Source organism: Triplophysa dalaica, chromosome 16 (genome assembly GCF_015846415.1).
Source record: "Triplophysa dalaica isolate WHDGS20190420 chromosome 16, ASM1584641v1, whole genome shotgun sequence".
NCBI classification, from domain to species: Eukaryota; Metazoa; Chordata; class Actinopteri; order Cypriniformes; family Nemacheilidae; genus Triplophysa; species Triplophysa dalaica.
The window spans coordinates 10,902,079-10,925,832 of NC_079557.1; the positions used below are offsets into that span (position 1 = coordinate 10,902,079).

Below are 23,754 nucleotides of genomic sequence, written 5' to 3' on the forward strand. Positions count from 1 at the left end.
TATGTTTTTGTTAAAGTTTAATAGATACATAGTTATTATTCGCAGTCTGACGCGAAAACAAATCACTTCTATGCCTGATTTAATTGAATACACGTTTGATCAGCCAATGAACGGGCTCGGTGACTGGACGTAAGGCGCATGTACAGGAGGAGCTGATAGCCATCCTATCATATGACTTATACTAGAGCCTGTTTGAGATCAGAGCACTGTGCTGAACCGGGTCATACTCGGTCCGGACGTCACTCAAAGCCGTCTGTTTGCTAGAGAAACCATCTACACGTCGCCATGGCTCTTCGCGGTTGTGTGATTCTGCTCTTCGTTTTGCTAAGTGGTACGTACGGTGGCGCTTTTATATGTGTTATTTCAGCGGGTGTTATGTTTAAAAAGGAGATGTTGACGTTTATTTTTGCGAGATTTGCACGGGCCCGCGGGAAGCCGTGAGCCTGTTAGCATTAGCGTTAGCATCAATTCTTACCTACGCAAGTGCAGCGCGTTAGGTAATTAGAGAGTGACCGTGTTCAAGAAATGTTTGACGTCAACGTGTTTTTTACTTGCATTTATATGTAATCGGTGATCAACGAGTTGTTTATTATTATTATTATTATTATTATTAACGTTACATCGTTGAAGGACCGTTATTATACAACAGTTCTGATGTTTGCGTTGAGTCTAGCATACAGACCCACTTTTTGGTTAAAGTTAAAACACGTTGAAACTGAGATTCTGTCTCTTAACACGATGAGCTGTCTATGTAGACAACAATAATTGGAATCAAATGGTCATTTAATGGCTAGATTAATCCACATGCTTTGGTAAAAGATCATGCTTTGATAACGTTAGTTATTCTCTGTTAATGGTTGTCTAAAGAGCTGCAATAAAACATGTACGTCGTTAATTGAATTGATAATGTGAAACAAACGTGATATTACGTAACTGACAGAAACGCGTGTTGTGTCATGAATGAGCACAATCTGTGTTTTCGTTAAACTAATATTTTCTCATATTTATATAACAAACCATCCTATCTCCACATTAGTTGGTGTAAAATCCACAAACATGTGACACTGAAGCATTGCATCCGTAATCTGTATATATGTATGACACACAAGCGCGAAGTCATGTGATGTACGGCTCATCAAGCACGAGACCATTTGACCCCGAGCTGAACGCATCAGGTTAATGATGTCATGAAACCACATGTCACCTATTTCGGTTTTGATGGTCAAAGCCAGTGAAGTTTGAGAGCAGTTGAATAGATCATATAAAATCGCAAAGGATGTTGTTTTGCTGCAGGAGGCCAGCGTGTCAGGAAGTTAGCACTTTTGGAATGTGCTTGGATTGCTGTTTTATTTCCCTTCGCCTTCAAGGTGGTTGGTTTTTGCTTTTGTCACAAGGGCTGTCTACCCAAAAGGATTCAGCTCTTTTTTTTTTGTTTTATTGGAATAGCTAGCGTTTCATAGCTTTCTGTACCCTCTTAGGTTCTGTTAATGCGGATGACACTGCAACAACCTTAGCACCTGGGATGCAAGAGTCAAGTACTAGCCAAATCCCAACAGTCACACAGACGGGTTCTCCATCCAGCTCTGCGGCCCCTACGACTACCACTCTTTCCACTACAGAAGCTCCGACTACCATGACATCAAAAGCTCCGACTACCATGACCACAGAAGCACCGACTACCCATCACAACACTACCAATTCTACCACCGAAGTTCCAACAACCAAGCCTCACATCCCCACCACAGAACCTCCAACCACCCCACACCATAATACAACTAATTCCACCACCGAAGCGCCAACTACAGCGCCAACTACAGCGCATACAAATGCTACGACAGCACAGACCCCTCCTCCAACGACCCCTACTCCAACAACCCCCCAAGTCCCCAAACCGACTGTTGGAAACTACAATGTCAGGCCTGACTTCAACTCCTCAGCCTGTCTTTTAGCAAAGATGGGCCTGCAGTTCAGCTTCCAACCAAGTGGGGTATGTCTATCAAACAGACCGCATCCAGAAGTATTTTTATAAGGCTTTACATAAATTGTCATTTAAAGATAGCGCTTGTCAATTGGTGTAACGTTTTGTTTGTGTTTTTCAGAATGCCAGCCGTCAGACTATTAATGTTGATCCGAATGTGACTGTAGCAACCGGGACCTGTGGAAGTGGTGGCAGTAACTCTTCTCTTGTGCTGAAGTCTGACAAAATGACAGTTCAGTTTGTTTTCACAAATGTAAGTATGACATTTCAATTGATTTGAACAGTATGTGGAATTTTGTTGTGTTCGTCATCTGATTGCAGTTTGTTTTTGTGCGTTTCAGGTTTCCGAAAAATTCCGCCTGCATGCTTTAGAGCTTTGGATTGATATCGGACAGGGTAAGCTGTTTTTAGTGGAATAAACAAACTGATGATGCACAATCTCTTCTAATCATGTAATCCTTTTCTGTCCTCTTATGTGAATTCCCAACAGGAAGCTTTTTCAACGAATCCAATACTAATCTGTCTCTGTGGGAGGTGTCTATTGGAAGCTCCTACATGTGCAGAAAAGAGCAGACTTACAACATCTCGGACAAGCTTACCATCAACACATTTGATCTACAAGTGCAGCCTTTTGCAGTCCAGAAGAACGCATTTAGCACAGGTATGTTCTTCTGCATGTGTGTGATGCTTCCAAAGCTGCAGTTTTTGAATAAATCAAGTCCGTACAATAGCATCATAGATGGCATAGAAACCATATCAGGCCTTGAATAATTCTGTGTAACGCACAGTTTGATCTCAGGTTAGATGCCTCATTGTATGTTCACTCATGTTCTCTCTGTCTGCAGCCCATGAATGTTCAATGGATGACATCAGCCTCTTAATCCCAATCATTGTTGGTGCCGTTCTGGCTGGTTTGATTTTCATTGTTGTGATTGCATACGTGATTGGTCGACGAAGGACCTATGTTGGATATCAGACACTGTAATGCAACAAAAATCACAAAATCAAATCCAAGGGACACCAAGCCTGTTCCTGGACCATTGTAAATATTGTGGTAATTGTATAATTATGATTGGCTACTGACTCTTGGTCACAGGAGTCCAAATATTTTTTGTGTTTGTGGTCGATTAATCCATCATCCTTAAAACTGCAACTGCATTAGAAACCTGAAGAAACAGTGGCAGTCCAGGACCACGGCTTCATATCGATAATTAGTTTGTGTTTATGAACCACTTTTTGTTTTTTGTGTGTGTGCTTTGACAATTTTGATTGTGAAGTGCATGTTTTTTCCTTGTTATCAGAGCTCTTAGATGCAATTTAGTGGTATTACATTAGTCCTGGCATTTGCCAGTTATCTTATGCAACAACACGACCGTATCATCGATACATACCCCCCTTCCCCCATGTGAACTGCATCACACCCTCCATCCTGTAGGCATTCCTTTAATGCTATTGGTCATTGTGATATTAAATAATTTGGCATCTCTTTTTCAGTTGTCATTGCGTCCACAGCCTAAAATATTTGGTTGATCTAAAATAGTTTATATTGAGAAGCATTTCAGCAGGGAAGTCAAATATAAAAAGTAATTTCTGGAACGTGTTGCACTATAGTGAACTGACAGATTGCCATACCTCACATTTATTAAAATCAAGTTGTTTTGAAATATGTTGGCAATCTATTATTCAGAGCAGCTGTTGTGGAAACTCCAAAAATAGTGGTCAAAACTAGACTGATGGCCCTCTCAAACAATAGAGCTTCTAGGACAGGGAAAAACAAATGCTTATAAAGTTTAAACATTCACAAGCTTTTAAAAAAAGAAATACAGACCGGTGTTAAAAAAAGTGCAATGGCTTGTTTTCCCCAGATATATTTAGTAAAAAGTGGTGTATTCTGTTACTAAATATATTGTGGGACGTTTTATTTAATTTAAAAGGGATGGCTACAAATTCAAGCATGCGTAAGCTTTAATCATAGCTACTTTTCACAGTATTTTCCACTTGCATAACTAGTCTAAAAGAAAGATACCGCTTATGGCATACTATGAATTATACTTGCTGGAGGATCGATTTGTAATATCGTGTGGTGGTGGTGGCTGTGGATGCATTTTGTATACATGTGCACATTTTGTTGCTTTAATTTGAGTTAAAAAGCTTTTGCACAGTATCGTTTCTTTATATTTTCATTTCTTAAGCCTTTCTGATTTACTTTGCCTGATTGTCTTTGTTTTCTCCTCTGGTGAATTCACTGTTCATGCACAAGTCTAATTTTGGCTATGCACCTGCACAGAATCTGGTTTGAATCTCTTTTTTCCACTATAACCAGAACGCATTAAAACTTGGGATGGTCATTTGTGCCTTGCGTAATAAAATTGCTTCTATCGCCATCCAATCAGTAACATGATTAGCTTTGTCAATAAAGAGAATTTATTTCTTTTTCTTGAGCACATTTGTGACATTTTGCTAGTTTTTTGTGAAAAGGGATTCTTGATCTGACTGCCCTAAAACTTGATGTGTGATTTGCTGTTTTGCAATGGATTTGTCAAAGGTTTTAATGGGCTTTTAGCTGCAATAAACTGAGAAATATAATTGTGTACACATTAAAACTGGTGTGGGCCATCTTTTCAGTATAAAGTAAGCTATCGTGGAATTCTTTAGATTATGGTTGTACTTCTGTCCCAAATATGATTAAACTGCAGTGTTTATTGAAATGATTATGCATCTTGTTTGCTCTGTCTATTGTCCCTTACCCATTCTCTTTATTTTCAGCTGAGGATTGTGAAGCGGATCAGGCAGATAACTTCATTGTGCCTATAGCGGTCGGAATTGCCCTGGCTATCCTCATTATTATTGTATTGTTGGCCTATCTGATTGGAAGAAAGAGAAGTCACACCACTGCCTATCAACAGTTCAATTAGCCTCAATAATCGGAGGGTGTAACTTACAGTGCGTTCAGATTTAAATGCCAGCCGTGTGCGGCAGAGATCTCACTTTGATGTAAGATGTCAAGTAATTTGGTTTATGTGCACAGATTTTGAAAGTCAGATATTTTGTATTGATTACTGGAATGATCATCTTCCATCATTATATACCAGTCACATGGTTTGGACTTTGTGTAATGAGTGTCATGCATTGCTTTTACTGTTTTAAATATGATTAACAAAAATCTAAGTGTCATTACAGCTCTCTACTAAGTCTTGCTTGGCGTGACTCCTTAATTCCTTTCTACCCTATACCGTCTCTGTTATACTGAATGAAATCACTGCTTTGAGTGACTCACAGTGTGATGTTTTTTCCACCATCACTCACCATCCCTTTTTCTCTCCCTTTTTCTCAGCGGAAGAGTGCTTTCTGGATTCTGATTTGAGTTTTCTCGTGCCCATCGCTGTGGGTGTTGCTCTCAGCTTCCTAATCATCCTTGTGCTTATCTCTTATCTGATTGGCCGGAGGAAGAGTCGCACTGGCTACCAGTCTGTATAACGCCCCAGCTGCCGCCATTTCTTACCTCTAACCCTCGCTTCTCCTTTGCCATATTTGCTTCCTCCTGTTGGCTTCCCTGCAAACTGCTCGACTGTCCTCACCTGCCAGCGCTTACAGCTAATGGGTTTCTCACATGTTTCATATGTGTTATATCTCTGAGCTCTGTAAAAGCATTTTATGAAAAAAAGTGGTATATTTCTGCTATAATCACACTTTGAAGCGGTGTCGACAGGCATGATTTCGTTATTTAGTGCAAGGCTGTGACAGGCTGTCCAAATAATTACAAGATTGCATCTTATGTTAAATGCATGGAAAAAGTATTCCCCCTTTATTGGGGTCTTGCTGTGAAGATGCTCTCAAAATTCTGGTTGATGTGTCATATTCATGTGAGAAATTGTTAAGAATGAATGTCAAAACATAGAATTAGGTATTCAAGTTTATTAACCATTGAATGTAAATCCTCTAAATGTATTCTTGTGGATCAGTTTGTTGCTGAAATTGAGTAAAAAGTATCCTTGCACTTTTTTTAATCATCACAAATTATATTTCACGTTTAAAGGGACACTATTTTGTATCGTGACATATACCAGCATTTAAATATATAGGTTCCCCCGGCAAAACATTTGGTCCCCTCTCAGGGAATGTTGGAATTGTGATAATAGGTCTGACACAAAGCTCAACATGAGTTTGTGGTTTAGTTTGTGACACCAAAGCTACAGTTTGCACTTGAACTTCAGTCTTTGTACTGCTCCACTTATCTAGCTATTTGTCCAACAACAGGCCAGATCAGTTTAATGTGAACACTGTATCCCTATCCCTTCTTACACCTATGGATTCTGTTGTTGATTAGACATACAAATAAACACAATATTATTATTGCTTAACTAGTGTGCCTTTTAGTTGCATAGTTTTTGTTATTTGTAGGACCTTTGTCAGGTTGAGAATGTTGGTTCAAAGTGGAGAAAATTTCAATAAAAAGGCTTTTCTGTTTTTGTAAAATAGTCTGTCTTTTTCTCCCTCTATGATCTATTTGGTGGAATCTATGGATTCCAGATTTACTATTTTTATAAATCTAAATACTATCTTTTTTTCTTAAAATAATTTTTGCCAATTTAATATTTTCGACATGTTTAATGACTGCGATTTGACGTGATCACGTGATTTACAGTCATACATTTATGGCGGGATAGTTGCTATAAAAGTTATTGATGACACATGAGTCACCTGATGCCTGTAACTGCCTTCTAGAAGGTTTTCACGCTGTCCTACTTATAACAGTATATCAGTAAGATCTGCTTATCTTATCATGCATGACTGAATTGATAATTTTGTGTATTGTAGACAAGTAAATGTGTGTATATATATATATATATATATATATATATATATATACATATATATATATATATACATTTACAATCGCTGAAAAAAATGAAGAGACGGTTTCAAAGTCCTTTTTTTTTAAATTTGCTAGGTTATGGGTTTAGGTTATTTTTTTTATTTATTTTGTGAACTAATAACAATATTTCTACCAAAGTTCAAATAAAACAAATTGTATTTATTTGCAGAAAATTAAAACTGCAAACAAATGATTATTTATATGAAAATAACAGAAAATATGCTCTGTATTTTTTCAGACCTCAAATACTGCAAAGAAAACGACTTCGTGATCGTTTTTAAGCAATACAACAGTAATATTTTTCATGTAATTATGAAATGTTAAAAGCGAGTATTTCGTGTGTGATAACCTCGATTTGTATCACAGTTTTCATGTGTCTCCAGAGGTTACATTTTTTTTAAAGTTAACAGACATTGGACTGGAATGTCCGCAATACATCTACAAATGCTGATTAAATTAAAATGTGAAATAGTATCTTAATTCTTTCGGTGGCTGTATATTTTACTGATTAACATTCAAATCACCATTTTTGGGGTTTATTTACAAAGGAAAACAGATCAGGAAGCTTTAATTCCGTTAATTCTCATCCATCTTTATTGTTTATGCTAGAACATGAGTGCTTTGAAAAACGTGCGGACAAATCGTTGTCAGCCATTGGATGTTTCAATGTATTTATCGAATAACAAGATGTACAATTACCAATTTCCATCTTACTATCACACTTTGTAACGGTTTGTACCATGTCAATATATTCAAATACAATTAATAAATAATACTGTTGAAATCCTTCTTACAGGTAACTGAGCAGATACTTTCGTGCTAGAGTGGATATGAATCCTGTGAAATGCTCTGTTTTGTTTTTATGAAGTGTTGGTTGTATGGATGTCTAAAGAAAGATCAACTTGTATTTCATTACGAGCCCTATTGTGTGAAAATAATGCAAACTGATTTCTGTCCCACTTTTCACTAAAATACGTGTCTCTGGAATCAAAATTTAGTACATTCGAAACAAGAAAAAAAGAAAAAAATTAGTCCAAAATGTACAATCAATCAATCATTAATTCTAAACCAAGTCTGATTGTTATTCCATTAAATGAGCAAGCAAAATGATAAAGTTAAGTTGCTAGCCGGCTCACGGCAGAAGTAACAAATAATCTTTTGTGTTTTCCTCTTGTCCAGTTGATTTGTACAAAAAAGGGGAAATTTAATCGAGTCTGTGTCTTATCAGAGGGGCAAAAAATAAAAAATTAATGTGTTATACATATCTGACTTACTTTAAAAGTTTTAATAAATGTTAATTCTAAACCCTAGATCTGGAGAATAGTTTTTCCTGTCTGTCTGTAAACAGCATGTATATTTGAGTGATAATGCCTCAATTGCTATCCTTTTGCGATCTACAATTTTGGACAAGTTTTCATATTTTAATTCTTTCCTACAAATAAATCGTTCTCTTGTTCCTGGACATTGAATGTTACGTCACTGAATGTGATCTATGAATGCACTGTGTATGTTTATCTCATTTTTACTTACTGGAAAATCCTTCTTTGAAAAGTTATGACACAAATAGCACAATGGCTGCTGGGGGCATAATCAGAGGGCTAGTGTGTAAAGACAGCATCCAGTGTGCTATTTCATTTATTATAACATACTCTGAGAATTTTCATTTCTGTAAGTCTACTGCACACCTATGCGCCCACTTCTAAAGTAAAAGACACGCTGCCCAAGAAACGGTCGGTAGGTGAATCATTGATGATGCCTTTGCCATTGAGTTTGCATTGCACGTGTAAATGGGTGTCGTACTGGACTCCAGTGAAGCGCACGGCAACCAGCGGAGACGAGTAGTTTACCTGTGTGAGAAATTACATTAATACCATCGCTGTGAAGTGAATGATATTTTAAATATGTACTTGAAGTCATCACCCACATGTCTGAGTTTCCCATAGTAAGGGTAGTACCGCATATTAAAGGTATTATCTGGATAGTAAAGGACTTCTCCAAGGCTGTCAGTTGACCCTTTCTGGAAAAACATTGCGAGGAGATTTAAGACTGTAACTGTCGCTGACTAACCAATGGATGTATAAACAACTGTCAGCTTAGTTGATGTAAAAGTCTATTGGTAAAAACGAATTTAGTCATTGTTACCTTTAGTCCGCATGTAACATTTACTGCAATGCCTAGACCAGGCAGATACCCGAGAATCTGGTGGAAGAAAGTCAAACATTTGTCATATAAACTAACTACACAATGGACTGAATGGTGGTTGCAAGCTTGGAGTGTTGTATGTGTTCATGCTTACACTAACCACAAGATGGCACCAGTGTCTCATTACTATTTGTTTTGGGGTTTTTTCAGGGGGGAGGGGTGTTACATCATAATTGTATACAGTATGCATAAAATCTCACCCGATTCATTTTGAGCAGAATGCAGGGTTTGCCCTTCGAGTAACCAAAATCTTTGTCCTTCATGCCAGAACATTCTCCCAACCAGGACCTCTTAAAAAGACAAGCCTTTCTCTCGGCACTCTCCTCCAAGTCATCCTGCATGAAATACGTATTTCCTTCGCAGTTTATGTTCCGCCTCTCCTGAACTGCATCATCGTAGGCTGGACACGATCGTGGCGGGAAACGGCATTGAAAGGGATGGAAATAAAAATGGAAGAGAGAGAAAGAGAGACCATAAATTCACCAAACAATGGTTGTCGCCCAGCCTGGCCTCCACAACTTACAGGCTAACACAAAAGTGGGGCCCGGGCAGCATTGAGGAGTTACACTGAGAGCACAAAAGGGGTTCCCTACTTGTCAGTATTTCAATAGACAGCGGGATTTGGTAAAGAGTGTGCTGGACCGTTTTGAATTTGCACAGAATTCCTGTTAAAGACGGTCAGACCAAACTCAATAACCTCAGATCTTATAGGGTGGACTTACATCTCAGTTGGGCTTCCAGGGCTTTTGCATACTTTTTCCACGAGCTGCGGTCAGAAGCGTTAAAGGCAATGTCAAACCCGTGAGCTGTATCCACGTGAGGAGACATCGTCATACCTGCCAGTCAAAACAGAGGGTTAAGAAATCATCAATAAGGAATACAAGAATGATGATATTGAGCTGATGGAATTGCATTTGAATACATGCATGTTATTAATATTTGCCTGATTGTAAATTACAGAACGTTGATTATTATTGTTAGAATTCAATCGAAAAATCGTACATACAAATATCTTTCTAGGTTTTAGACCTTTTGCACACAAAAAGGGTCCCACCTGGTGGCATCACTCTGTCATTGTAGGTGGGAGTATATGGACTAATAGACCACATCAAGCAGCACATACAACCACCAAACATGGCTGCCAGGAAAATGTATAAAGCGGAGTAGAAGAGCAAAATGAGACCTAAAAAAGACAAAGTAGACAGATAAATGAATAAAACATAAAACAAATGAATAAAACATGTTTTTATTTTATCACATTGCAAATACATGAATACATCTTTCCATATTAGTACTATTTTTGTATTTCCAGTATTTTCCCAAAGAAAGATTTGTATGTGTAGTCTTCTTTCGTGTTCTTCAGAAGAAAAACTCATACAGGTTTGGAAAGACATGAGGGTGAATAAATGACAGAGTTTTCATTTTTGGGTGAACTATCCCTTCAACGAAATTAACAATAAGAACCCTGAAAAAAAGTAGAGCAGCCAGCCATTGTCTTATAATTTGCAATTAAGGGTCCATCAACAGCTGACCAAATGGGACGCGTCCTCAAATCAAACGTCTGTTGCTGCGCAGGCAATTTCACAGCGACTAGAAGCAGCCTGTCCTGCGTCCCCCATCCACAAAGGCCTTTCTGTTCAAGCCTAGTGAAAATTCTCCCAGAAGTCCTTTCACTTAGGAACACAGTGAACCTCCGGTTGCCATCGTCGTGACGGTCTTTCGCAGCCATACAGAGCCACAGCCAGCTCCAAGGAGCCCGATCACCCCATTCTGGCATTGTGAGGCCTCTGCGCTCTCCTTTCATGGGACACGCATCGCAGCCTGCCAGCAGCCCCTCCCCTGCCCGAAGACCAGGGCTGTTTATTTAAACCACCTTAAGCGCACATTCCCCATCATATCATGCCCATGTAAAGCATGGAGACAACAGCGAAGCCTGCATTTCGGTGCATTGACATTTTCCTCTGCTTTCCCCTCGACATTTTCACATTACTGTTTTCCCGGTGGGAATTTGCTTTGTTGCTTAGCAACCGCCAGTTAGAGGCGATGATTGGCTGCTCTGTCATCTCTGACTCGAGTACTTGAGGAAACGCTAGCTGCCAAAAAACTTCTGAGCTCGGACAAAAATCACTACATGTTAGGTTGCGCTGTGGATGTGAAAGCGTGCTGGAGGAGATCTGGAGGTCAGGGGGCTTTGGGAAAGAGGGAGAGGAAAGCACGGTAGGGGTAAATGGAATGTGATCCCAGGCCGGCGAAGGGACCGTGACATTCGCTCTCCCGCTGAGAACCATTCCCCAGGCAGTCTGTTTTTGTCAAGATGTCTCTGAGCTATCTGTGCACCTATGTAAACACTAAGTTTGGACATGCGCACACACAGTGACAGCGTGTACATGCGCACACACACACACACAACAGAATGGAGAGGCAAAGCCACTAATCTCATCTTCATCTTACTCCCTAAACTCATTCCCACACTGCAAATAATTCCACAAAAAGAGAAAACACTGAGAGAATGCAACAAGCACCGATCTTCAACAACAAAACAAAACATAACTGAATACAGACTTTGTTTACAGTCCAAGTAAAATTTGGATGCACTCCATCACCCACAGATGAGCACCTTGTTCCTTGTTTATACATTTATATCAAGTTTAGTTTAGTTACTCACTCCAACTTTTTCCTGACCGGCCCATGAACTCTTTCGTCTCGGCGTTCCACAGGTACGTCTTAATGTCGTCGATTTTCTCATGCAGCGTCCTCTTGGGCTTTGGCTTGGGCTTCCATTTCTCAAAATTGAGGTCATCTTGCTCCAGCGGCTGATGTTCCACCAGTCCTTCCTGTTCCACTTCCATGGCCTCCGCTAGTTCGTGTTTATGAAGTGACCCTGCACGCTGAAGTTGTAAAAATATGGAAAGTGACTTTTTCCTCAAAGTTTTTATTCACCGAAGTCAAAGAAAGGCAAACATTTTTGTTCTCCGAAGAGTGACAAATCTCATTCAGAGTGAATGAGAGACGGCGCACAGATGTGAGGCATCATTCACATGGATCTATATGAGGCAGAGAGGACCCACACACTCGCTGACCCATGTTGGGAGATCTAACCCCTCACAGCTGCACAAGATCTGAAGGGTCACTCTCTAACCAGATGTTACACACTCATGCTTTAAACCATAAACTACAAAAAGCCTTTTAAGAACTCTTACAAGTCACCGAGAAGGGCATTGAACTTTTATGTACAAATTGTATAGATGTTTTATGAAATAATGAATCATCACGGGATCTAAACGGTGCTTGGCTAGAGACAAACACATTTTTTTAGATTATGTGAGATCATGTTAGATTCAAGTTGGATGGATTTGACCTACAGCTGAGGTAGCACCAATAAAAAAAGCACATTGTGGGCTTGATGTCCCTGCTGAAAAAACAACAGAACCCTGCCCAACACACAACACAACAGAAAATAAATGGATTTAATGGGAATTGTGTTGGTTTTAACAGACACTATAATTGTGTCTTCGGGTTTGTGATGGATTCTGTTGGTGTTGTGTTAATAAAATCAATCCTAATGGAATAATCCCCAAAACACCCTACATAAAGGAATTTTGGGATGGTTTTAATGCAAAAAGCTTATGGTTCATTATGGCATTTTGTTGTTTTTTCACCATGGATGTGATTGTGAATTAAACCCACCAAGAGGTGACTACCACTAAGCATTTTCTCTCACCAAAAGTAACCAAATCAAGTTGGAGCATCATGGTAATATAGGCTTATCGAAAGAACGAGTAAATTAGAAACTTGCCAGTTTTGATATTTTGCCTTCCATGAGCAGGTCCTCTGCCCCTCCCGCGGTAGAGTCGCGCTCCATGATCTGAAGAATAAAGGTACTTGTTAAACCAATCACATATACAAGCGGTCCAAGCGGTTCACTGCGAGATCTCGGTCCACAAACAAAGTTTGCAGCAGTCCAGAAAAAGTCAAATATTGTGGGAAGTAGTTGTGCAGACGTTTAAAAAGAGAATGGGAAGAAAATATAAAAGGCCTGGGATATTTTCTTCTGGAAAGACGTTTTTTAAAAGAGGGGAGAAAAAACCTTAACGCCCCAAAACGATGAAAAAAGATGATGTCTCGAAGGTCACACGCTGGCAGAACGAACGTTAATTTTGGTCAAGAAATTTGCTTGAAGTTCATCGCGTTGTCCGGATGTCGGGCGCGAGGAGCTTCTTGCTACAAGTCGAGCATCATAGTGAATGGAGTTGCGCTGGAGCGGGAAAGTGGGGGTGGGATACAAGTGGAGTTTTTTTAATCTTTTGGCAGCGGCTTGGTTTGGTGTTGGGTGGAATTCTGCACACGCACACCACATCGTCTCATTGTCTGCTGAAACGAGCTCTATAAGACCCACAGTATAAGTTTCAGCCTGGATCTACATTTGCTGTCGTCAATCACTAAAACAGCATCAGTGACGGTATTATAAGTGTAAGGTTTAGAACCCACAAACTCTAAATAGTTGGCTCGATGCAATGGCTGTTAAAGGGAACATCCACACTTATTAGACTACTTAACGCATAACAGAGACTAGATTATCGTGAACTGTGTGCGGGTTTAAGTTCTACATAGTTTTTCTTAGTGATCAATGGGTGTGTATGCGAGATAACCCTACGTTGAAATAATTTTTCATTAAGCGTAATATTTGTAAACAGGTCACGTTGAGCAGTGATTTTTTTAACGTGAAAAGAACTCGCGTCATGGAAAGTTCGCTCTTCACTGCTTCTTTCTGCTTTCTTTGCAGGTCATTCAAAGAAAGACCATCGAGAATTGAACCTAAGCCGAGTTTGATCTTGTCACAAAGCTATAGGCCTAATAATCTGTGTGATAATGACTGTTACTTTAGATTTGATGACGAAAGTCAAGCTAAACGTGCTTGTTTGTATACAAACATCCATTAACTTTGCTTTGCTTTAATTGCATTTATATAACTGATTGAACTATCTTACGTAACTGAAACACACTGTGTTTTGTGTTCTCAAGGTATGAGTGAACAAACGTCTTTGCTGCTTTAAAGATGAATGCACATGTTTCGGACAAGAACATGTTTTGCTTAAAATATGTGTTTCTCCCAATTTACCTATAATTGAAAAACGTGTTCATTAACAGTTGCTTTGTTTAAAATAAGTCCTTTTTTTATTTATTTGTTTGTTAAATGTATTGTTCCAGACTCGAATTGAACCAAGTCTTATGGGGTCCCCCTCATTTTTTTGGTGGGGGTTAGTCTCTCAATATACAATTGATACAAAATACACAATATATTTGATTATAATATGCATAACTATATACTACTATATTTAAAACAGGGTTACATAGAAGAACAGGCTTCTTTCAGTGTCCTGCGCTTAGCGGTCTTTAGACGTGGGGCGGGGCGTTTTAAATTTAAAGAGACATGACAACTAGCCCATAAACAGTGTTGGGTAAGTTACTCTGAAAAAGTAATTAATTACTAGTTACTCATTACATATTCAATAGTGTAATTAGATTACAGTCAAAATTACTCTCTCCAAAAAGTATTTAGGTACTCATTACTAATTACTTTCTATACATCAACCTTGATTAGTTAAGTGATTCAAGGATAGACATCAAATAATGTAATAATTTATAATAAATAATATTATTAACTGACCAGGTATTACAAAGGTGAGAATTATACATTAAATCACAGATTTTAAAGTAAGACTTTGAATTTTGATGTCAATTACCATATATTTCACAAAGTATTTAGTTTAAGTACATCAAAAGTAACTGTAATTAAATAACAGAAAACATATGAGTAATCCCTCACTTTACTTTTTCAAGGGTAAAGTAATTCAATTACAGTAACTAATTACTTAGTAACTAATTACACCCAACACTGCCCATAAACAAACTGAATATAAATTATTGTAAATAATTACTTCACAAAATTTACCACATCCATTGCATGAATTTAATCACATTTGTCATTATAATTTTTACTCAAATACAAATATCTGAGGGACCCCCACAAAGTCCATTTTTTACTTCTTAAGGGGGATCCCTAATGCCTTACGACCCCCCAATCCCCCTTCAATTCCAGCACTGGTTCCAGAAATGGCCATGTGGAATATCACAACATTATTTATTTATTAAAGTTATTCAATATTCTTATTACTCTTCATTATTCCCAGAGTAATTTTTTTGGGGGTGAGATGTGAGATGTGACTTGGATATGTGTTTCACCATAAATTAAAACCATTTTAAATAACGGTGTTATTGCCCGTACGCTTTCCTCATAAGGCCACCTGATGGCGCAATTACATTATTTTGACATTGGCTCATTATCGATGATTTCAGAAGAGTTTGCCTATTGTTCACATAAGAAAAACCTACAATTCAACTTGTTTTTTATATTTAACAAATTGCAAAGTGTGCCTATGGTGTAATAATACAGGCTTTAAACGTCATTTCAGGGTGCTTGTAGAATTACATCAAAGCGTTTTCCTTGAATATTGCGTAGCAATTATGTGACCGATACGAAAGTATTTTTAGATTTTCAACAATTATGCCAGTTAACAGTTTTCAAACAATTATATTTCTGACCCACAGAACAGAAGATAGCGAGCGTGTCCGCTGCTGCGCGCATGCGCATTGCGGTACTCCGTGCGGCGCCGCGGCTCTAGAACGGGCGAAGAGAAAGGAGGAAAGCGGACTCACGAACACACACTGATGCTGATGAGAGCAGCGCGCATGGTGTCAAAGAATGCCACGGCAAGCCAGGGGTTTCCCATCATCTACACTAAAGGAAGACGTTTTTGTCTCGCTGACTACATTCTTTGTTTTTGACCTGAAATCATAACTGCAGCTAATGCTGCATAACCCATTAAAATGCCAGCGGGGCTGAATGCGCAAGGCAGCGGTATACCTATTTCAGATACGATGGGTGAGTACAAGGTCAATGGCATTCACTGCGCCCGCAGATCATCACGGACATCCAAATACGCGAATTAACATTTGTATGCGTTTAATTGACGACGTTATTTATCAAAATATGCTGTCTCGAAAGCCAAATAACCTTCATTCCTGTATGTTTTGGATGCACGATGTCGGTGTAATGTTAATAGGGAATATGAAAATATACAGCCAATATGTGGAATTTTATTTCTATGCGGCCTAATGTTGTTTACATGTTTTATTTAGTCATATAAACACCTCCTCTGACATCAGACATATTTATTTGGCTGGGTTGTGGCAGTGAAACTCTGGCAGTCTGCCGGATAGAATGAATAACAAATGTTGCTCGAGGAAAGGGCGTGTGTGTTGTTGTGTGACGTCCTCCTTATTGTCTGTTACAGGGTCATTTAAGAGGAGAAAAAGAAAGTCAATTATAGTCACAGTGATGCTTCTTATTGTATCCATACTTATCCTGATCTTTGGGCTGGCCGCAACCACAAGGACACAAAACATTACTGTGGGCGGCTACTATCCTGGAGTCATTGTAAGTATTTGCGTCATGTTGTTCATAGTCACGCTCAGGGCAGAAAGCAAAACACTGTCTCGCTGTATAAATGGGTTTGTGATGAGTATTGAGAGGAGGAAAAGCCTTTCGCTGGTTATTTTTTCCACTTATTCTCGCCACAATTGTGACCAATGTGCATTACCTCATTATGCAAAGCCTTAATTGAGGAAAGTCATTCCATTCATTATTCAAGAGCAAATCTGTACCGGTCAAACAGCCCGGAAGAAACCTACTGCTTTTATGTAACAGTGCACGTAACAGGTGTTCCTAAGGGACCGGCTGTTTTGAAATACTATATGATAGTGGCATGACCGGATTTTATGTATAGCTTTCAACCGGACCACATCATGAAATAAACAACACTGTTCAGTCGAAAACAAACGGCTTTGTGGAAATGTGCGGTTTATGTGGGTCAGGGCGTAAATAGATGAGGTCATCTACCTGTGAGAAAATATGATCATATTTGTATAGTGACTGAGTTTCCCCCCATGATATTTTCAGCTTGGCTTCGGATCCTTTCTTGGAATCATCGGCGCCCATTTGATAGAAAATAAGAGGCAGATGGTAAGAGGGGTTTTATTACATGAGATGCACAGTACATTCTATCATGTATTGACTTAATTGAAACCACAAACACCCACGCTGTCAAAAAAAAAGCTTCCAGTTGTAAGCTTGTCATAATGGCAGAAGGGGCTCATGGGGAGTTTAGCTTGAATAGCAGAGCATGTTGCAGTGCTTGTGGTGAGATGCACCCAGAAATAGCTTAGTGTAAGGTGAGCGGGATGGAAGTCCAGGCAGGAATGTTCGGAAGCCAGTGCAGTGCAGAGCGAATAGGAGTTGCTACAATCCCAATAAAGAATGCATGAGGATGGTATGCTGGCCGGATCAAAACACTTACTGGGGAGCAATGCAGGATGGACTCTTCATCCATATAGAGAGTATATGAGTCTAAAAGTTAAGGCTCGACTATAAATATGAATTTCATTTTACTGAATTGCTTTTTTTGTGCAGAAAGATTCTGCACTATATTTAGGTCACTAAAATTGTAAGCAGACTCCTCTGATCAAGATGTCAGATTTCATCGCTTGCATTGCAGCACTCAAAATGCTCTATGATTTCGTATCAGAAATATTTTTTTGGAACATGATTAAATAAGATCATTTTTATTGTGTTTTTATTAAAGGAACAGGTCACCCAAAAATTCTGTCATTATTTACTCAACCTCAAGATGTTTCAAATCTGTGTACATTTCTTTGTTCTGACCTTAGTAGGAAAGATTGCTTTATACATTTCTTTGTTCTGTTGAACACAAAAGGAGATATTTTGAAGAATGTTGCAAAGCAAGCAGTTCAGGGGCACTTTTGACTACCTTTGTAATGTTTCCTACTGTGGTAGTCAATGGTGGCCAAGAACTGACAGAATTTGTATTTTGGCGAGAACTGTCTCTTTAAATTTGAGCAGCTAAAATGTTTTTCAATTTTAAGGTGTTTGGATTAAGGTGCTACAAAAGGTTCTTCACAGCGATGCCGCAGAGGAACCATATTTGGTTCCCAAAGAACCATTTATTTTTTGTATTTGAATAGTCTAAGTAACCTTTTTACACTACAAAAACATTTTTTGAAACAGGTAATATTTTGTGAATTGAATATTAAATTCTGTCATCGTTTACTCATCTTCAAGTTGTTCCATACCTGTATAAATTCCTTTGTTAAGATATTTTGAACATAGTGGGACACCAAACAGTTCTGGGGCACCATTGACCACCATAGTAGTTTTGTTCCTACTTTTGCCTACAAACATTCTTCGAAATATCTTTAAGTTTAGCAGAAAAATGAAATTTATACAGATTTGGAACAATTCGAGGGCGAGTGAATGATGACAGAATTTTAATTTTGGGGTGAACTGTCCCTTTAAACGAACCATACAGTCAAAATGATTCTTCCATTGCATATTACCTTTATATCTTATATTTTATATTACACCTATGTAGCACCTTTATTTTCAAGAATGACTTAAATTTGAATTGTAGACAAAAGTAAGTGACGTGCATCTAAATTCTAGCTGAGTTGGGGAAAGGGAGTAAAAGCACTTCATAAGAGACTTATCCAATAACAAACCAATGACACTTCAGGGAGAACTTGTCCTGACAGCACTATCCCCACATCACCGTACAAACACCTCTACAAGATGCCAGACACAACAAGCCAATTGAGTGTCTAGCTGCAGACGTTAGTCAGGAAATCATACATAGGCAGTGAGTGCGCCAGGTGAATGGGTTTGACATTGCTCTTTTGCTTACAGCTGGTGGCCTCCATTGTCTTCATCAGCTTTGGTGTGGTGGCTGCCTTCTGTTGCGCTATTGTGGATGGAGTGTTTGCTGCAAGACATATAGTAAGTTCTTCCGCACCATGTATTACAGAAACATTGCTATTATAACCTCAAGCTCTTCATGTATTATATAAATAAGATATTTGACATGAAATGTTTAAGCATTATTATGACTACATATGTTGTTTCAAAGGACCTGAGACCTGTGTATGCAGGCCGATGTGAATATTATTCCAGTGGAACCTCTTTTGATATAGATGTGAGTTGTTCTGCTTACACAAACCTACAAACTATCTCTTAAAGGGATAGTTCACTCAAAAATGATGTATTCTCTCTCATGTCATTTGAAATCTGTTTGACTTTCTTTCTTCTGCAAAACACACAAAAAAGATATTTTGAAGGACGTTGGTAACCAAACAACATAGGGCCCCTTTGACATCTATTGTATGGACACTTCTCAAAATATCTTCTTTTGTGTTCCACGAAGAGTCATATACAAGTTTTGATGAGGGTCGAATATATATGACACATTTTTGTTTTTGGGTGAACGGTCTCTTATGTCGTAGGATCCCATTAAGAAAACACACATCTGTCTTTCAGGTCGTATGTCAAACTGCATCTCGGGTCTCGTGTAACCTGCGTGTGAAGAGCAACACCTGCTACTGCTGTGACCTTTACAACTGTGGAAAGTATGTGCGCATGTGCCTTCGTCCTATATTAGTGTTAACCCTAAACTAACCGTAGGTTGTCTTCTGCAAACAGTCAGACCTGGAAAAACTGCTGTCCTTGTTTTACCTTGGTTACGTTCTGGTTTAAATTTGCTTGTATTTGGTGTGTGCTTCTCCCCTGAAAATCAGCTCTGTTCGAAAGAACGTTTGTGTTTATTTATGTTTCAGAGAGCATCCTCTTATGGGACTTCAGAATAAAGAGGTTTTGAAAAAATTTAGGAAATCCTCCATGATTTGGAAGTAGGTCTTTCCACTTCTAGCCCCTCTGACATTGACAGCCCATTATATGTTGTTGTTAACGTATTAAGTGTGGCTGTGTACCGTCACTGAACTGTCTGTACAGTTACATTGTTGATGAAATGAGAGGAACCGTTATTTCTCATCCTCCGGTTCCTCTTTCAGAGGTGAGGAGAGACAATTTAGTATATGTGACAGTGAGAGTACATAAGGGAGTCGGATATATTTATCCATTTCATGCTTTTCTTAAGAGTGATGTGAGCTGGTATGCAGATGTTTTTGTTTGTCTTATCGCATGAATCGCCATTCCGTCATGCATTTTTTTGTTACATTTCCTGTCACCATTCTGTGTCTGTTACTGTACAAAAATGCTGTGGAATAACGTGTTTGCTTGGACTCACTTTCAACCAACTCAGTCGAGTGGAGCTGCGAGGTGGATATCATGAGTACACGGAGGTGCGGAGCTGCCAGGATGTTGTGCATCTTTACCATCTGCTGTGGTCTGCTACTATCCTCAACATTATTGCCCTGTTTCTGGGCATCATCACAGCAGCGGTCCTGGGGGGCTTTAAGGACATGGTGAGATCAAAATGCACTATGCACAAATGCATTTCCTAAAATATGCTACTCTACTGTTTTAATGTTTAAGAAAACAAAAAATTTGTATGATCTGAACCTTTTTTCTGAAAGTGTATACTTTAAATATTTGCGATTAGTTTCTATAAATGTAAATATGATTGGGCTAACATATTCATTTTCTTGGTTACATAACCACCTTAAAAAGTGAGACAATTAAACAATATATTTTAAATACCACACAAACATTAGAACAAAATCAATTCCAACCGATCAAATAGAACTGAAACGAAATATTAAATTAACATCTTTTAAACTTAATTATATACAAATTTAAATAATACCTAATGCTCCGGTCACATTGCCTTTTTGCTCCATTGACTTCCATTCATATGCATACAGATGCGACAGACCAGAAACGCAAGCCTGTACGAAGACATTTCGCTGCATAGCAAAGTTCCAAGTTTGGTGTAATCTGACCTGTGAATTCGCGTCACGTGAATGTGTGAGAACAATAGAAGTGTAAAAACGTCACGACGTGACCTCTAGGTACAGAATGTGAAAGATGGAGGAATCGCTCCTGCCCTTTAATGTAGCACCATCTGAACGAATTTCTCATGCTCAAAGTCTAAAATAAAAATAACTTAAACCAGCGTTGTTTACGATCTTTACTAACAAATAAATTAATACATACTGTGCACATAATATTCTTCATTTATTTTTGAAAGATGCCTACAGAAGCACCAGATTCCTGTGAGCCAGAACCTCTCCCTGTACCACCACCCCCAGTGACCACTGGACCCACCACCTCCGACTCTTTTTACAACAATGCCCCCTGCTTACCTCCATACTCCGCTTATGACTTTCAGGTAACCACCATCTGTACTATTAACCTAGTTTAAGGGCTGCATGCTGTCTATGGCCATTATTTTTATCTCTAATATTCCAGGACACCGCCCCTTTGTTTCTGACATATTATTAACTGAAAGAATCATTGTAATATTTGTATTTACATCTGGATGGGTATATACATTTTCACAGAAGTATAGATTTTCAATAATCATAAATGTAGTTTGGGCTATTCAAACTTAGGGATTGAATGATGTCATGTACATCATTATACAGGCATCTTTCCCCACTGATGACCATTTAGAAGTATGCTTTTATTTTTGGAAGCAAATAAAGCATATACTATATTTTACAATACAAAAAACAATTTTTATGTTGAATGGAATGCTAGAGCTCCTTTCAAGCACCTTTCATATAAAATACTACAGCTAAATTCATGCAACAGAATATAACCTTCTTAGATGTACGTGCTGTGAACATGGAAGAACTGAAAGAATATTGAAAAAATACTGAATATTGGAAAACGTGTCTTTGCAGGGTGCCAGCATGTTTCCTGACTCTGCCGGCCTGTCTGATGATTCCCAGTCTGGAACCAGTCACATGTGGCCAACTATGATCCCACCTCGATATTCTCCTCCGTATTATCCACCTGATGAGAAGCCCCCTCCATACAGCCCCTAAGGGACCAGCCTGAGGAGCAAACCGATAGGTTTTGCTGCCATGTGGGCATTTCTGGATATTAGTGTCACCAATCATAAACAATCATTGTTCTGAATGAACAAAATCTGCAGAGGAGGTTCTTCAGATTGAGTGCCATTGGTTATTAAGGGAGGCTGTGTGAAGAGACTACAGCATCCATCACCATAGAACAGATGTAATATGCAACATTAAACCTTGAACACATTTGCTCGAGTCAACAAATCGGATGTGTAAAATATTCATGCGATACAGCCTCTGTACATTAGGACTATACCTTGTAACAACTAGCCTCGCAATGAGATCAAGACTGTTCACAGATAAGCCTTAAAATGTGTGTCCGCCTCCTGTACAGTTCCTCCCGGCTTGCCATCTCTCCCTATTAGTGATAATGTCTGTGAGTCACTTGTGATTCATTCATCCTCTACCTGACTCATTGTGAACCTCTCTCTTCAAAATTGGCACAGTGTCTGTCTCAGATCTTATCTTTCAATTGATTTGCACTTTATTGTTTTTAGAATTGACTGTATTCACAGTTCTAGATTATTACTTGAGTTGTTTTTAACTGTTTTTGGCAGCTAGATTGCAAAGAACTGTACATATCGAGGCAGAATCTTACTATTTTCCTTAGTGCTTATTAGGAGGTTAAGATCTAACCTGTGTTATGTGGCGTTTCTTCAGCATTAAGTCAAGCACTCAATCAGGTCATAAATTCAAATAATCTTATGTGACAAAAAAATGTCCTTTGCTTGAATTATGCAAAGTTATAAGGTTTTAAATAGTTGTATGAAATATTAGGTCTCACTTTCATCTGCCTTTTTGTTTTGCTGTTGTTTCTATCAAGAAATGACAGACCTCACCAAATGTAAAAAGCTTTGCAAAAACAATATTACAAAAACAAAATTGCACAAATTAAAAATAACTTAATTTTCACAATGTAGTAACAAAACCAGTTAACATTCTGTTCACTTTGCAGATGATATCTATATGTGCAATGTGATACATGTTGTACATAAACAATCAAACTGCCTTCTCGTAACACAACAGAATGAAGTCTTAAGACTTGTAGTATTCTTTTTGTCTGTTTGTGTATTCACTGTGAATGTTAAGTCTGTAAACTGTACTTTATGTGCGTGATTTATACCAAGAACATTGTCCTTTACTAAAGCTAAACTAGTAGAGCTATTACAATGCAACAGTCTTATTACTACCTGGTTGACCGTAACTATGTTGTGCTTAGGGTTTTTTGGCTTGTAACATTTTTTTACCATAATTATGTTAAGCATTATTTACCATTGATTTTGATATGGAATGGTGACTATTTTTATTAGTACAACAAATCTGCATGTTCAAAAAACTGTCGCTTGCATTTGACATTGTATTTAAATCCATTATAGACGGTTTCATTGAACGCACGTCCTTGGACCGAAGTCAACTTCTGGTCTGCGTTTAGTTATAATATAACAATTTTAGTTTAGTATTAATTTATTTATATTATTATTGTATATTATATTATTTGTATTACATTAAATTCAAATTACTCAAAAGTTATTGATTTTTTGTGGAGGTCTACCCGAAGTTAAGTTTGGCTACGTGACAGTTGTTTATGTTGTTGCCGCTGAAACCGTCTATATGCTGTTTTTAAACATGCATATTACAGACTATATTTGTAGATTATATTGGTGAAAGGGTGCATTGTAAATTTTCTATTGTAATACCCTTTTGAAATGTTCAGGATTGACTGGTGGTTATCACCATGGAGAAC

The 23,754-nt window shown here is 38.4% G+C and overlaps 3 protein-coding genes across 8 annotated transcripts; 2 read left to right on the forward strand and 1 right to left on the reverse strand.

Annotated features, from left to right (window-relative positions):
- The first annotated feature begins 174 nt into the window (after positions 1-174).
- Positions 175-6,454, forward strand: lamp2 (lysosomal-associated membrane protein 2). Of its 4 annotated transcripts, XR_008909200.1 has the most exons (7): positions 175-331; positions 1,479-1,987; positions 2,100-2,231; positions 2,320-2,374; positions 2,469-2,639; positions 4,745-4,972; positions 5,313-5,446. XR_008909200.1 is itself a non-coding variant. In XM_056768918.1 (6 exons), the coding sequence occupies exons 1-6, from the start codon at positions 286-288 to the stop codon at positions 5,453-5,455; spliced, it is 1,056 nt and encodes a 351-aa protein (XP_056624896.1). In that variant the 5' UTR covers positions 175-285; the 3' UTR covers positions 5,456-6,454. The 4 variants fall into 4 exon arrangements, 3 of the variants coding, with proteins under 3 accessions (XP_056624896.1, XP_056624895.1, XP_056624897.1); XM_056768918.1 differs by lacking the exon at positions 4,745-4,972 and having other exon boundaries at positions 5,313-6,454; XM_056768917.1 differs by having other exon boundaries at positions 4,745-5,455.
- A 922-nt stretch (positions 6,455-7,376) lies between these two features.
- On the reverse strand, positions 7,377-13,315 carry atp1b4 (ATPase Na+/K+ transporting subunit beta 4). Its single transcript, XM_056768920.1, has 9 exons — positions 13,144-13,315; positions 12,853-12,921; positions 11,722-11,944; positions 10,111-10,239; positions 9,779-9,892; positions 9,257-9,456; positions 8,997-9,053; positions 8,779-8,871; positions 7,377-8,701 (listed from the first exon to the last, which is right to left on the reverse strand). Exons 2-9 carry the CDS (start codon positions 12,916-12,918, stop codon positions 8,540-8,542), a joined length of 1,044 nt encoding a protein of 347 aa, XP_056624898.1. The 5' UTR covers positions 12,919-12,921; positions 13,144-13,315; the 3' UTR covers positions 7,377-8,539.
- Positions 13,316-15,711: 2,396 nt separating this feature from the next.
- tmem255a (transmembrane protein 255A) lies at positions 15,712-23,540 on the forward strand. 3 transcript variants are annotated; one of them, XM_056769621.1, is made up of 10 exons: positions 15,713-15,999; positions 16,412-16,554; positions 17,077-17,139; positions 18,877-18,966; positions 19,097-19,162; positions 19,504-19,592; positions 19,800-19,871; positions 20,285-20,447; positions 21,173-21,313; positions 21,831-23,540. In XM_056769621.1, the coding sequence occupies exons 1-10, from the start codon at positions 15,945-15,947 to the stop codon at positions 21,972-21,974; spliced, it is 1,026 nt and encodes a 341-aa protein (XP_056625599.1). In that variant the 5' UTR covers positions 15,713-15,944; the 3' UTR covers positions 21,975-23,540. The 3 variants fall into 3 exon arrangements, with proteins under 3 accessions (XP_056625600.1, XP_056625599.1, XP_056625602.1); XM_056769622.1 differs by lacking the exon at positions 17,077-17,139 and having other exon boundaries at positions 15,712-15,999; XM_056769624.1 differs by lacking the exon at positions 19,800-19,871.
- Positions 23,541-23,754: the final 214 nt, after the last annotated feature.

Bases quoted from the DNA above. Each gene is read 5' to 3' on its own strand.
- lamp2 (XM_056768917.1), top strand. From the start codon at position 286: ATGGCTCTTCGCGGTTGTGTGATTCTGCTCTTCGTTTTGCTAAGTG. The intron at 2,232-2,319 runs GTAAGTATGACA...TGTGCGTTTCAG, and splicing joins TTCAGTTTGTTTTCACAAAT to GTTTCCGAAAAATTCCGCCT. The intron at 2,375-2,468 runs GTAAGCTGTTTT...AATTCCCAACAG, and splicing joins TTGGATTGATATCGGACAGG to GAAGCTTTTTCAACGAATCC.
- atp1b4 (XM_056768920.1), bottom strand. From the start codon at position 12,918: ATGGAGCGCGACTCTACCGCGGGAGGGGCAGAGGACCTGCTCATGGAA. The intron at 9,457-9,778 runs GTAAGTCCACCC...GATCGTGTCCAG, and splicing joins CCTGGAAGCCCAACTGAGAT to CCTACGATGATGCAGTTCAG. The intron at 8,872-8,996 runs GTAACAATGACT...ATGTTTTTCCAG, and splicing joins ATGTTACATGCGGACTAAAG to AAAGGGTCAACTGACAGCCT.
- tmem255a (XM_056769621.1), top strand. From the start codon at position 15,945: ATGCCAGCGGGGCTGAATGCGCAAGGCAGCGGTATACCTATTTCAGAT. The intron at 19,872-20,284 runs GTAGGTCTTTCC...CAACCAACTCAG, and splicing joins AAATCCTCCATGATTTGGAA to TCGAGTGGAGCTGCGAGGTG. The intron at 21,314-21,830 runs GTAACCACCATC...GTGTCTTTGCAG, and splicing joins ACTCCGCTTATGACTTTCAG to GGTGCCAGCATGTTTCCTGA.